General features: G+C 57.5%; 1 protein-coding gene and 2 non-coding genes across 3 annotated transcripts in view; 1 reads left to right on the forward strand and 2 right to left on the reverse strand.

Annotated features, from left to right (window-relative positions):
* DHX37 (DEAH-box helicase 37) overlaps positions 1-12,523 on the forward strand; it is a 30,169-nt gene that overhangs the window by 16,680 nt on the left and 966 nt on the right. Inside the window, exons 11-25 of the mRNA XM_032471920.1 lie at positions 813-908; positions 1,105-1,187; positions 1,904-2,048; positions 2,527-2,603; positions 2,988-3,220; positions 5,426-5,537; positions 6,634-6,740; positions 6,886-7,074; positions 8,006-8,130; positions 8,215-8,331; positions 9,717-9,889; positions 10,595-10,709; positions 10,829-10,966; positions 11,155-11,249; positions 11,344-11,417. Coding sequence (XP_032327811.1) covers positions 813-908; positions 1,105-1,187; positions 1,904-2,048; positions 2,527-2,603; positions 2,988-3,220; positions 5,426-5,537; positions 6,634-6,740; positions 6,886-7,074; positions 8,006-8,130; positions 8,215-8,331; positions 9,717-9,889; positions 10,595-10,709; positions 10,829-10,966; positions 11,155-11,249; positions 11,344-11,417 — 1,879 coding nt within the window. The remainder of the gene's footprint in view (positions 1-812; positions 909-1,104; positions 1,188-1,903; positions 2,049-2,526; positions 2,604-2,987; positions 3,221-5,425; positions 5,538-6,633; positions 6,741-6,885; positions 7,075-8,005; positions 8,131-8,214; positions 8,332-9,716; positions 9,890-10,594; positions 10,710-10,828; positions 10,967-11,154; positions 11,250-11,343; positions 11,418-12,523) is intronic.
* Positions 4,009-4,104, reverse strand: LOC116661037. Its single transcript, XR_004316802.1, has one exon. It is a non-coding gene; the product is annotated as a small nucleolar RNA SNORA72 (small nucleolar RNA).
* LOC116661036 lies at positions 4,238-4,328 on the reverse strand. The gene has a single exon (XR_004316801.1). It is a non-coding gene; the product is annotated as a small nucleolar RNA SNORA72 (small nucleolar RNA).

Genomic DNA, 12,523 nt, shown 5'->3' on the forward strand with positions numbered 1-12,523 from the left:
CCGCCCTCCACGCCCGAACCCGCCCTCCCCGGGTCACCGCTGTCTCTCTTCGCACCCGTGGAGAGGGCTTGGTTTTGGGGCAGCGCTCTACAGCTCCCACCTCCTCCCTCTGCAGGTGTCTCCCCACCCCCGTTGGTTTGCTCCGTCTCACCTGTCTCTCCTTCCCCCTCTTTAGGCGTCGCTGTTTCTCAGGGCTCTGCACTTCTCTCCTCCCAAGTGATGCCCGTTCCCCAGGCAGCTGTGGCTGCCTTGGGACTTCAACTTCAACAACAAAAAATTTGCTACTTTTTATTTACTTATTTATTTAGTGATAAAATATACATAAACATAAACTTAAGTGTACAAAAGGTCATACACTGTGCGCCCATTTGTGTCTGGCTTCTTTCACTTGGCACGATGTTTCTGAGGGGCGTCCACTCTGCAGACTGAACCAGTGCTTCATCCTTTCTATGGCTAAATTCCGTCCCATCGTACGGATGGCCCTGCTCCGTGTATCCGCTCACCAGGTCATGGGCACTTGGGTCGCTCCCACCTCCTATGAGCAGAGCTGCCGTGAACACCCGCAAACAGGTTCTGGTTTGTGTCTCTTTCCCGATCTTCTGGGCTTAGGCCCAGGGAGGGGACTGCCAGGTGGCACGGTGACTGCTGACTCCCCGTCACCGCGCCTCGGTGGGCAGGTAGCTGCTCGGTGCTCGTCCGGGCCTCTGCAGCCCTGGTTTGACCGGCTCGGAGCGGGGCCTGCACAGGGTCGCAGCAACCGCTGTTTGCGGCGTGATCGGGCGGGTCACGGAGGGGCCTGGTTCTCCCCGCAGGCGGCATCCTGGTGTTCCTGACCGGGCAGGCGGAGGTGCACGCACTGTGCCGCAGGCTGAGGAGAGCCTTCCCACTTGCCAAGCCCAGGCCGCCAGGTAAGCCGGGGGCAGAGGCCCCGCGCCCCAGAGGCTGGAGGCGGTCAGCCTGGGCTTCCGAGCCCCCCCCCCCGCCCCCCGCAAGCTTCGGCTGCTCGGTGCAGTGACCTGACTCTGGACGATGAATGTCAGAATTCTGCTGACCTGGTATCAGCCAGGAGAGGTCTTTCTCTCTAATCTGCTCATCTTTTCCCAGACAAGGACGACCAGGAGGATTCGGTAGAAGAAATGCGGAAATTTAAGAAGTCGCGGGTGCGGGCAAGGAAGACCCAGACCAGGGTACATAGAGGCCGCTGGGGGCCGCTCAGGCTCTGAAGCCCCCTTGTCCGCATGGTGGCTGTAACTTGCTCCGGTGCAGATGCAAATTTGATTAAAACAAGATAAAGTTGGGATTCAACCCCACAGTCATTTTAGACACATTTCAGATGCCCTGTAGCCACCTGGGGCTCTGGGGACCTCATTGGACAGTGAGGGTCTAGAACCTTCCTGCCGTGGAGGGAGTTGGCTGGTGCTGCTCCAGGGGCTATCGGGGGTGGGTGTGTGGGGCGGCTGTGATTCAAGCATTCAAGCTGTGCTGGGGCCCGGCAGAAGCTTCCAGAGGACTGGGCGCTGAGCCCCTGAGCAGGGCCTTCCCAGGTCCCTGGGGAGGGCGGGACAAAGGAGAGGGACCTTGGTGCCTGCTGAAGAGCTGGGGGAGGGGGCAGGCCGGGTGTGGGGGCACAGACCCGAGGGCGTCTGCCCAACATCACTACTGCTTCTGCAGCACGCCTGGGCCATCTCGGTGCTTCAGGGGTCTTAGCTGGCAGAGTGCTCACGGCAGCCCTGAGAGAAGTCCCACGATCGTCCCCGAGTCTCAGACGAGGACACTGAGGCAGAGGGTGGTTGCATGACCTGCTTGGGGTCACATGGCTCCAGGGCTGGGGGGCTGGGCCTGGGACGCGATCTCCACGCGGGGTCGCCCACAGCCCCTGGTGCTGGTGTCTCGTTTACCACAGACGTTGCCCCTCATCAATCTGGACAGTTACTCGGTGTTGCCTGTAGGTGAAGCTGACGAGGACAGGGAGGCGGAGATGGACGAGGAAGAGGAGGCCCTGGGCTCCGACCTGGACCTGGACTTAGGGGACGACGAGGCAGACAGAGGTGCGGCTGGGACTGGTGGGGCCTCGTCCTGATCACTCGTTCAGCACGGCCTGCTGAGCCCCCAGCTTCTTGGTCCCAGCACTTGGGCTCTGGGTCAGGCGGCGGGCCCTCACTAGTGAGGAGCCTGGAGAGTTGGGGTCTCTGCCGGCTTTGCCCCCTGCTGTCTCCCGAGCTCCTAAAACCTCCTGGCACAGAAGGGACCCTGAGACATCTGTGTGGGGGCACCACTCGGGCTTAGGTTTTGCTGGGTGCATGCAGGCCTCGGGGGGGGGGGGCGAAACCGCAGCAGCCCCCACGCAGGCCCCGCTGCAGCAGCACCAGAGCAGGGCTCTTCCCAGGAGGAGGGACCGCAGCCTGTTTCCAGGGTCAAGCACCCTGGCAGCGGGGCTGGCGTAAGGTCCCCTCCAGCAGAGCAGGCCACGGTGCTGGGCTGCTGCCCGTGGGTGCTGGGTGCAGCGCGCCTCTGCCTTTCCTGCAGGTGAGCAGCCCGACGCCTCGCTTCCCCTCCATGTGCTCCCACTCTACTCTTTGCTGGCCCCAGAGAGGCAGGCGCAGGTAACAGTGCGGAGCCTGGGCGGGGGAGGGGGTGGATGGGGGAGCACTTAAGGGCGTTGAGATGGGGCAGGTCAGGCCCCGGGTCATCCTCCCCGTCAGCTGTTGGATCAGTACCCCAGATTTTTGAGAGGGTGTTGGAATCTCCTTCTTGGAGAACAGAAGCACCTCCCACGTTTGGTTTGGGAGCAGTGGCCAGAGGCAAGGAGAGAACGTGTCAACCTGGTGACCTCCCAGGCCCTGCCCAGCCTGGCCGACTTCTCTTTGATGGAGAGAAGTTTCCTGGCTTTGCCCCGTATCTCTGACCTCTGTCCCACAAATTCTTCCCTGATTCTGGTGGGACAGAGGTCAGTTTTCTTGCTGCCCAACCCCCCCCCCCAATCCTAGGTCTTCCAACCTCCCCCAGAGGGGACGCGGCTGTGTGTTGTGGCCACCAACGTGGCCGAGACATCTCTCACCATCCCGGGCATCAAGTACGTGGTGGACTGCGGGAAGGTCAAGAAGCGGCACTACGACCGTGTCACCGGCGTGTCCTCCTTCCGCGTCACCTGGGTCTCCCAGGCCTCGGCCGATCAGCGGGCGGGCCGCGCGGGCCGCACAGAGCCCGGCCACTGCTACAGGTGGGGCTCCCCAGGCTTCTCCAGGGACTTTGGGGCCACTCTGCAGCAGTCACCCACCCACAGGCGAGAAAAGGGGGTCCTGTGTCATCCGGGAAACTGCCCCTGGAGTGCTCCCCTCACCTTGTTGGGGTGGCTTCCAAGCACTTGCGTTGATTGTTTATTCTGCTACTGATGTCAGGCACCTTTGTTCCTGTTTTGTTTTATTAGCAGGTTTATCAAGATAAAATTCACATAGCATAAAATTCACCATTTTAAAGTGTGCAGTTCTGTGCATTGTAGTATATTCAGAGAGTTGTGCAACCACAGAGAGCGTGCAAGCACACGTTCTACCACTGTTAATTTTCAAACATTCTCATCACCCCAAAAGAAACCCCCCACACCCATGAACTGGTTCCCCTCCTACACCTCCCTGCCCCCACCCCCACCCCCAGCAGCTGGCAACCGCTAGCCTACTTCCTGTTTCTCCAGGTTTCCTTTCTCTGAACATTTTCTGCAGTTAGAATCAGACAACATGTGGCCTTTTGTGTCTGGCTGCTTTCACTGAGCTTCACGTTGTCAAGGTTCATCCAGGTTGTAGCCTGTGTCAGAACTCCATTCCTTTTTTTTTTCCCCTAGAATATTAAACACAATAATTTTACAATCCATTTACTGGCAACTGGTAATCGTTAAATTAACAATGGTCATCTTCAAAAGTTATTACACCAGCTGTGCTGTCATTTCTTGAGTTGATCAGATACCTGGAGTCACAGACATTTCCGACATAAGATGCATCATATAAATCAAAGTTGGTTTATCACCAACATTTATAAAACCAGACCCAGGTAAAGAAGTAGGTCTGGCACACATGCATGGTCGGTTGGTTTGTTTGCTTTTACTTTTAACTTTTTTTTTTTAATTTTTAATTTTTAAATTTTTTTTTTGTTTTTTTGGAGGAAGTAATTAGTTTTATTTACTTTAATGGAGGCACTGGGGATTGAACCCATGACCTCGTGCATGCTAAGCACACGCTCTACCACTGAGCTCTACCCTCCCCCTGAACGGTTTTAATACAGTGGATGTTTAGCCTGCCCAGATTATTACAGAATCAGAAGAGCAAGAGTATTCACAAAGAACTCTATTCGTTTTAATGGCTGAATAATATTCCATTGCTTGGATGGACCACGTTTCACGTATCCACTCACCTGTTAATAGACATTTGTGTTCCGACTACATTTTGGTCACTGTAAATAGTGCTACTGTGAGCATCCATGTACAAGTATTTGAGTATCTGTTTCCCTGTCTCTTGGGTGTATACCTAGGAGTAGAATTGCTGGTTGAGGGGGAGGGTAGAGCTCGGAGATAGAGTCCTTGCTTAGTGTGTACGAGGTCCTGGGTTCAATCCCCAGCATCTCCATCAAAAAAAAAAAATTACTTCCCCCCCCCCAAAAAAAGTACACAGCATATGTCAATAAAATTGAAAGGAGAAAAATTACTTTTAAAAAAAGAAAAGAAAGAACTGCTGGGTTATATGGTAACTCTACATTTAACATTTTGAGGAGCCGCCGACTCTTCCACAGCGGCTGCTGTGAACAGCAGTGTGTGAGGGCTCTCATTTCTCCGCATCCTCACCAGCTCTTGTATTTTTCCGCTTTACGAAGAGGGAGGTGTGAGGGGGGATCCCGCGGTAGTCTTGGTGGGCGCTTCTCTCGTGACTGATGATGCTGAGCGTGTGTGCCTGTGTTCTCTGGAGGAGTGTCTGTGCAGATCTGTCATTTATTTTTGTTTATCTTTTGGCTGAGGAGTGCTAGGGGTTCTTTGTTTAGTCTGGGTATTAGATCCTCGTCAGAGGAATCATCGGCAAATATTTTCTCCCAGTCTGTGTGCTGTGGTCTTTTTTTAAATAGCTTTATGCTGTTCTTTTCAACATTGCTTTAACTTGCAAAAAAGGAAAATTGAGAGATTGTGCAAAGGAAACTAGTAAGAAATAGAGTAGCTCAAATCTACCGCGTGCTGCATGCCAGGCCCTCGTCTAAGTCCTGAGTGCGTGATACCCCGAGGGGGCAGCTGCTGTGTTAGCCCCATTTCACAGGTGAGGAGAGTGAGGCAGGAAGAGGGTAGGTACCTTGCCTAGTGAGTGGCCGAGTCCAGATTCAGTGCCAGGCAGCTGGGCTGAGTTTCTTTGTTATTTACTTAGATTTCTTATCACGGCTGCTTCTCTCTTCTTAGGCTCTATTCATCTGCAGTTTTTGGTGACTTTGAGAAGTTCCCCCCTCCTGAAATCACCCGGAGGCCCGTCGAAGACTTGATCCTTCAGATGAAAGCTCTCAACATTGAAAAGGTCAGTCGCAGCCCCAGCCCTGCATCACCCCACCGATCTGCCAGGGTCCCTGTGGCCAGTCTGGTGGGTTAGGGCGGCCCCACCCCTCACAGGCTGATCCCCCTTCCCTGCGGCCCCGGGAGCCTGGGGTGCTGAGCCGCGTGGTGCTTGCCCAGCCCCCTGGCTTTCTCCCTTGGGACTCCTGCCTCGGCAGTGCTGCACCCACTGAGCGAAGGGCTGTCGGTGACCTTGGGGCTCGCAGGATGTCTTGCCCACTCAGTTTTCACATTCCCCCATGCAGGGGTCGCCCGCCTCTCCCCTGCTCCAGGAGGGGAGGGGTGGTGCAGGCTGAGGGATGCCCCCTCCCCATCAGCAGTCACCCCCCAGCCCCTGACAACCACAGGCCTGCTTTCTGTCCCTGAGGATTTTCCACTGTGGACACCTCGTATAAATGGAATCATACGATATTTGTCCTCTTGTGTCTGCTTCTTTGACTCAAGCTCATGTTTCAAAGGTTCACACTGTAGCGTGTGTCAGAGCTTCGTTCCTTTTTCTGGCTGAGTTGTGCTCCGTCACGTGGATGGGCCGTCCTTCGTCCGTCTGCGGGTGGGCATTTGGGCGACTTCCGCCTCTCGGCCATCGTGAGCGGCGCTGCCGTGAACACTTGTGTTCAGGCGTTTATTTGCGCGCTTGTTTTGAGTTGGTCAGCCTTTCTAAGGTGCCATCACCCCGAGCCCGGTCACTCTCTGTCCCCTACCTGCTTCGTTGGTGGGCACATCTACTCTTGTGATGCCGTTCTTTCCCGTGTGTGCTCGCCTGCCATCTGGGCCCGTCCTGCTTGGATGACAGCTCCCTGGAGGCACAGCCCTCCTCTTGCTTTCCCTGACCTCCGTTGCCAGGAGCAGCCCTTGGCCCACGTGTGCTCTGTACGTGCTCCTGAGCGAGTGGGTGACATGAATAAATGAGGGGAGGGGGTTCCCCTGGCGCGTGGGCCTTGAGCGTGCCCAGGGCCCCGTGTCCCGTGTTCTGAGTGTGCATGGTGCTTGGAGGGCAGACACTAGGCCCCCAGTCTCCTGCAGCCCCCTCCTCCACGGTCACTTGTCTCCCTGTGTCCCAGGTCATCAACTTCCCCTTCCCGACCCCGCCCTCTGTGGAGGCCCTCATCGCTGCGGAGGAGCTGCTGATCGCGCTGGGTGCCCTGGAGGCGCCCCCGAAAACAGAGAGGTAGGGCCAGGCCTGGGGGGCAGCGGAGAGCCCAGATCCCGCCCCGTTCTCGGCCCTCTCCCCTCTCCCGAGCTGACCTGAGCACCAGGCCTCCCGCTGCTAAAGGCTCCACATGGCGTCCCTGTCCCCGACCTCCGTCCCCCAGGGTGAAGCAGCTGCAGAGGTCCCGGCTAAGCTGCCCCATCACCGCACTGGGCAGGACCATGGCCACGTTCCCCGTGGCACCGCGCTACGCCAAGATGCTGGCACTGAGCCGGCAGCACGGCTGCCTGCCCTACGCCATCACCATTGTGGCCGCCATGACTGTGCGGGAGCTGTTCGAGGAGCTGGACAGGTAGGGGCCGGGGGTGGGCACTCAGGGGTTGCCTGGGCCAAGAGAGGACGTGCAGCCCAGGCTTCTGGGGCACAAGTGACTCACTGAGTCATGTTCTGGTGCCTGGTAGTGTCCTGATCTCTCTAGAATTGTTTTTCTTTTTTGTTTTTTTTTAATTGAAGCATAGTTGACTTACAATGTTGTGTTAGTTTCTGGTGTACAACCTAGTGATTCGGTTATCCGTATATAAATATTCTTTTTCATATTCTTTTTCATTATAGGTTATTACGAGGTAGTGAGTAGAGTTCCCTGTGCTCCACAGCAGGACCTTGTTGCGGGACTCTGTTTTAATAAAACGCCTCAAACAATGCTGAGGTCAAGGCTCGGTAGCCCAGAGTCTGAGCCAGACCTCCTGGACTCCAGGCTCTCTCTGCCGCTCTCAGCTGTGTGGCCTTGGGAAGGTGACTTCACCTCTCTGTACCTCATCTTCCTTGTCTGGAAAACGGGGACGAGATGTGAATCATTGAGAAATTGTTAGAGTTAAGATAGTTAACGTGAGCAAAGGACTTCACCCCGTGCCTGACACCTACCTAAGTGTCAGCTGTTATCTGTAGGTCTGGGAACCACAAGAGTAATTCGTTTATCCAGCTCACACTCGGTGGATATTTCATTTCTGTTTCTAAGCAGCACAGTGATGTGCGATGCTCCTCGTTTGTTGGATTATTTCTTTATATCGATCTCTAGACCTAGAATTGCTGGGTTAGGAGGAATGCGTAATTTTAATCTTTTTGGCTGCTGGAGGTGAATTTTGTGCCAGATTTTAAGACTATGATCACGTTAATCGGTGACCCCTACCAGGCATTTTCTGATCCTGTCCTGAGTAACCAGTGTGTTCCCAGTCCCTGTGGCTGAGGGCGGCCAGGGCAATAGCCTGGTTGGTTTGTCTTTGCAGACCGGCTGCCAGCGACGAGGAGCTCACCAAGCTGAAGGGCAGGCGGGCCCGGGTGGCCCAGATGAAGAGGATCTGGGCGGGGCAAGGAGCTTCCCGGAAGCTCGGAGACCTCATGGTGCTGCTGGGTGAGTGCCCGGCGTGGGCATACAGGGGGTGGGTCAGACAGGAACGGGACCTGGGCAGCGAGTGAGTGCTTCCCTCATCCACAGGTGCCGTGGGATCCTGCGAGTATGCAGGCTGCTCCCCCCAGTTCTGCGAGGCCAACGGGCTGCGGTACAAGGCCATTATGGAGATCCGGCGCCTGCGGGGCCAGCTGACCACGGCAGGTACGGCCCCGCACCAGCCTCGGGCAGTTCCCGGCAGAGAACTTGGCCCTGCTGATGGTTAAAGTCATTTTGAGTGACGTCATCCACATAGAGCCAATCCCCGCTATTCACAGATTCCGTATTTGTGAATTCATCTGTTTGCTAAAATATGTTTTACTTTTTTTTTTAGTTTTTTTCGGGGGGGGGGCGATAATTAGGTTTATTTGTTTATTTTTAGAGGAGGTACTGGGGATTGAACCCAGGACGCTGTGCGTGCTAAGCATGCGCTCTACCACTTGAGCTATACCCTCCCCCTGAAAGGTACTTTAGTGCTTAGTTCTTTTGTGGTCCTTGGAGGACACGCACGCACATGAGCCAAGCAGTGACACACATGCTCTCCCACCGGGTTGTCTGTCCGTCTTCTCTTTTCCTTGGTGATGTCCCTCTCGCCGCCCCCTGTCCCAGCTCTGGCCTGGACCAGCTGCTGGCCACACCTCCCGCCCAGCAGCCTCTTCCAGGGGTCCCCACTGCTGAGTAGGGTGAGCCCTGGTTTGTTTCTCCAGCAGTCGAGGGGGCCCCTCTTGTTGGAGTTGGGGAGCAGCTGGCAGTTCAGCCCTCACTTTCTGCTCCTGGGGGTCTGAGTGGTGGGGACTGGACCTGAAGCCACACCAGGGCCGGGTGTGGGAGGCAGGAACCCCCGGCAGCGCTGGGGGCTGTGGGTCTTCTGCGTCCTGTCCCAGGGTCAGGCTTCCTTCCTGTTTCTTTTCTTTCCTCCCTTTAAAGGCAAACAGAGTACTTCACTGAAGGTTTTGTAGGGAAGGCAGCAGGAGGTGTACATTGCAAACCTGAGAACAGAAAGCGCACTCTCCCTGCCTGCTTTCCCCGTCCTGCGCCTCTCGGTCTTCCCCCTGCCCCTCCCAGCAGCAGGGCCTGAAGCCCCGTCTCCTTTCTCCTTCCCTCAAGGCCTCCCAGAGCTTTACATCCTTCTCTCGTGCAGAAGGATGAGGCCTCGCCCTGGACCTTACACCTGGGCTCAGCAGCGCTCGGCGCTCGAGGGGAGGTGCTCTTGATGCTGTCCCGTGCAGAGGGGCCGTCCCTCCTGTCTCCTGGGCGGGCGAGCTCCCTGCCCCAAGGCCAACAGGGAACCCAAGTGCGGGCTGTAGCAGCACCGTCTGCTGCCCACAGAGGAACTGGGTCCTGTCCTAAGGAGAGGCAGACGTAGGTATGGGTGGGCCGCTGGTTCTGCCCTGCTGGGTCCTCGTCTCCCCTGGCGGCCTCAGTCGGAAGTGGCTGAGTTAAGCAGGTGGCTGAGGCCAGAGCTCTGCCCTGAGTGGTGCGGGACCTTCCAGGAGGCCGGGCGAAGCCAGCCCCAGCCTCGCCGTCCTCACCCCTGGCTCTCCCCGCAGTCAATGCCGTGTGCCCCGAGGCTGGGCTCTTCGTGGACCCCAAGATGCAGCCGCCTTCCGAGAGCCAAGTGACCTACCTGCGGCAGATCGTGACGGCTGGCCTGGGTGACCACCTGGCCCGCCGGGTCCAGAGCGAGGACCTGCTGGACGACAAGTGGAAGAACGCCTACAAGGTAGGACGCGGGCTGGGGGACGGGCCGCCTGCTGGTCGCCGCGCCCGGGCTCCCCACCCCGCCGTGCTCCCGCTCCCTGCCCTCCGTCTGTCCCACGTCCCAGCACAGGGCAGCCAGGGGAGGGCCCTTGGATCTGTGTGGACCTGTCCTCCTCGGTCACGGGTCCTGCGGGCTCTGGGGAAGCTCCCAATGAGCACCAGTGTGGGGCGGACAGTGCAGTCACTCCCCCTTGGGGTGATAGCCTCGCCCCAGCTCCATTTAACGGAGATAGAAGTCACATCCCATACAACTCAGCGCTGTGAAGCGTGCAGTTCCGGGGTTTTGGTCTGTTCACAGAGCGGTATGGCCATCACCACAGTTAACTTCAGAACATTTCCATTACCCTGAAAAGACACCCTGTCCCCATTGCAGTCGCTCCCCATTTTCTGCAAATCTCACCTCGTGAATCTGCTGTCTCTACGGATCTGCTGTTCCACACGTTTCACGTAAATGAGACCCTACACTGTGTGGCCTCTTGGTCTAGCTTCCTCCTCTCAGCGCCACGTGTTGGAGGCGGGTCCCGCTTGGCAGGACCCCTGCTTGGTTGTGCGGACACCTTGTTGGTGTAGCCATGCTGACTGTGCTGTAACTGGATCCTCGTGGGTTAGTCTCGCCTGGTGCTCGTTTGTCTCCCCAACTCATGCCCACCCACCGCCTCTCTCGCAGACCCCCCTCCTCGATGACCCCGTCTTCATCCACCCCAGCTCCGTCCTCTTCAAGGAACTCCCCGAGTTTGTGGTTTACCAGGAGATAGTGGAGACCACCAAGATGTACATGAAAGGTAGCCTGGGGGCCGGCCCCTCCTGACCCCCATGGCTCTGGCGAGCTGCGTCTCTGGGACCGTGGAGGGAGAACCCACGAGCCCCTTGCTGAACCCCACCCTGTCTGTCGGGTCCACAGGTGTCTCGACTGTGGAGGTCCAGTGGATCCCGGTCCTGCTGCCTTCCTACTGCCAGTTTGACAAGCCTCTGGAGGAGCCACCCCCCACCTACTGCCCCGAGAAGGGACGGGTGCTGTGTCACCGGGCCAGCGTGTTCTGTGAGTTGGGATGGCTTCCCGGTGGCCTTGGGCTCCAGTAGACACACTGTCCTGCATCCTGTGTGCCCTGGGAAGTGTGTATGTCCCTCCCAGGTGGTGTCAGACTGCAGGCCCCCTTGGGGCAGGGACGGGACTGAAGGGCTGTGGGACTCCCTCGAGGCCCTTACCCACCAGCTGCGTTGCTCCAGATCGCGTCGGCTGGCCGCTCCCCGCAGTCCAGGTGGATTTTCCGGAGGGCATCGATTGCTACAAGCACTTCGCCCGGGTTCTGCTGGAGGGGCAGGTAGGCAGCCAGCGGCTCCCTCGTTCCCTTCCGTGGCACCGTGGGTGGGACGTGAGCTCCGGACCCCTCACCCCATTCTGTGGTCTCTCCCCAGGTCTTCCACAAGCTGGCCTCGTACAAGCGCTGTTTGCTGTCTAGCCCCAGCACAATGCTGAAGACGTGGGCCAGGTACAGGCTTTCCCGGGAGCACCGGGGCGGGCAAGCGATGGTGGAGGGAGCTGGTGTTAATGTCCTGGGGCTGCTGGAACAAATTCCTGCCAACTGAGAGGCTTAAAACATTTGTTCTCTCAAATTTGTGGCCAGAAGTTCAAAATAAAAGTGTCAGCAGGGCTGTGCTCCCTCCGCTACAGGGAAGGGTGCTTCCTTCCGCTTCCAGCCCCCAGTGGCTCCAGAGTTTCTTGGCCTATGGCCACATCACTCCCGTCTGCCGCTGTCTTCTCGTGACCTTCCCTCTTCTCTGTGTTCACTCTTCTTCTTCTTATGAGGACTCTAGTCGTTGGATTCGGGGCTCGCCTTCTCCACTGTGGCCTCATCTTAATTATGCCTGCGAAGACCTTCTTTCTAAATAAGGTCACATTCTGAGGTTCTGGGTGGACGTGGACCTTTGGAGAGATACAGGTCAACCCACTGTAGAGCTGCCAGGTGCCAGCAGGAGGCATCCTGTGCACCTGAGCCCCTGAGGGCTTCTGCCAGCTGAGCACATAGCCACCCCAATCCCCCCCAGTCCTCAGCCCCCCGCCTTCTCTTCCTCCTGGTCGCCTCCTATCCCTGCCCCTCCACTTTCTTTCTTTCTGCACAGGCTCCAGCCCCAAGGAGATGCCTCCCTCTTCCTGGAGCTGGCATCCTAGACAGTGCCAGGGGTTAGGGTGCAGGAATCAGGCAGGCACGCATGCGCACACACACCAGCGCCCCCGGGCCTCGGGATGGGGGTGTGGGTCCAGGCGCCCCCGCCCACCGAGTCTTCCCCTCGGTGGTTGGTCTTAAATATCTGCTCTGCGCCGGACACGTTCTCACACTGGGACAGAGCCATGACCCTCTCCTGCGGGGACAGTCCAGTGCAGAGAGGTTGACATTCAACAGAACAACTAGTATACGTGGCAGCTGGTGATGCAGCCGTGAAGGGACAAAGCAGGACGTGGGGATGGGGCGTCAGGAGAGCCTGACTGAGCAGATTAAGGGGAGGCAGGGCTGTGAGCCAGGCACAAGTCTGGAGAAAGGCTTCCGATGGGACGAGCGCCATGTGCAGAAGCAGCCTGGGTGGGCGGATCAGAGTC

This window comes from Camelus ferus, chromosome 32 (assembly GCF_009834535.1).
Source record: "Camelus ferus isolate YT-003-E chromosome 32, BCGSAC_Cfer_1.0, whole genome shotgun sequence".
Lineage (NCBI taxonomy): Eukaryota > Metazoa > Chordata > Mammalia > Artiodactyla > Camelidae > Camelus > Camelus ferus.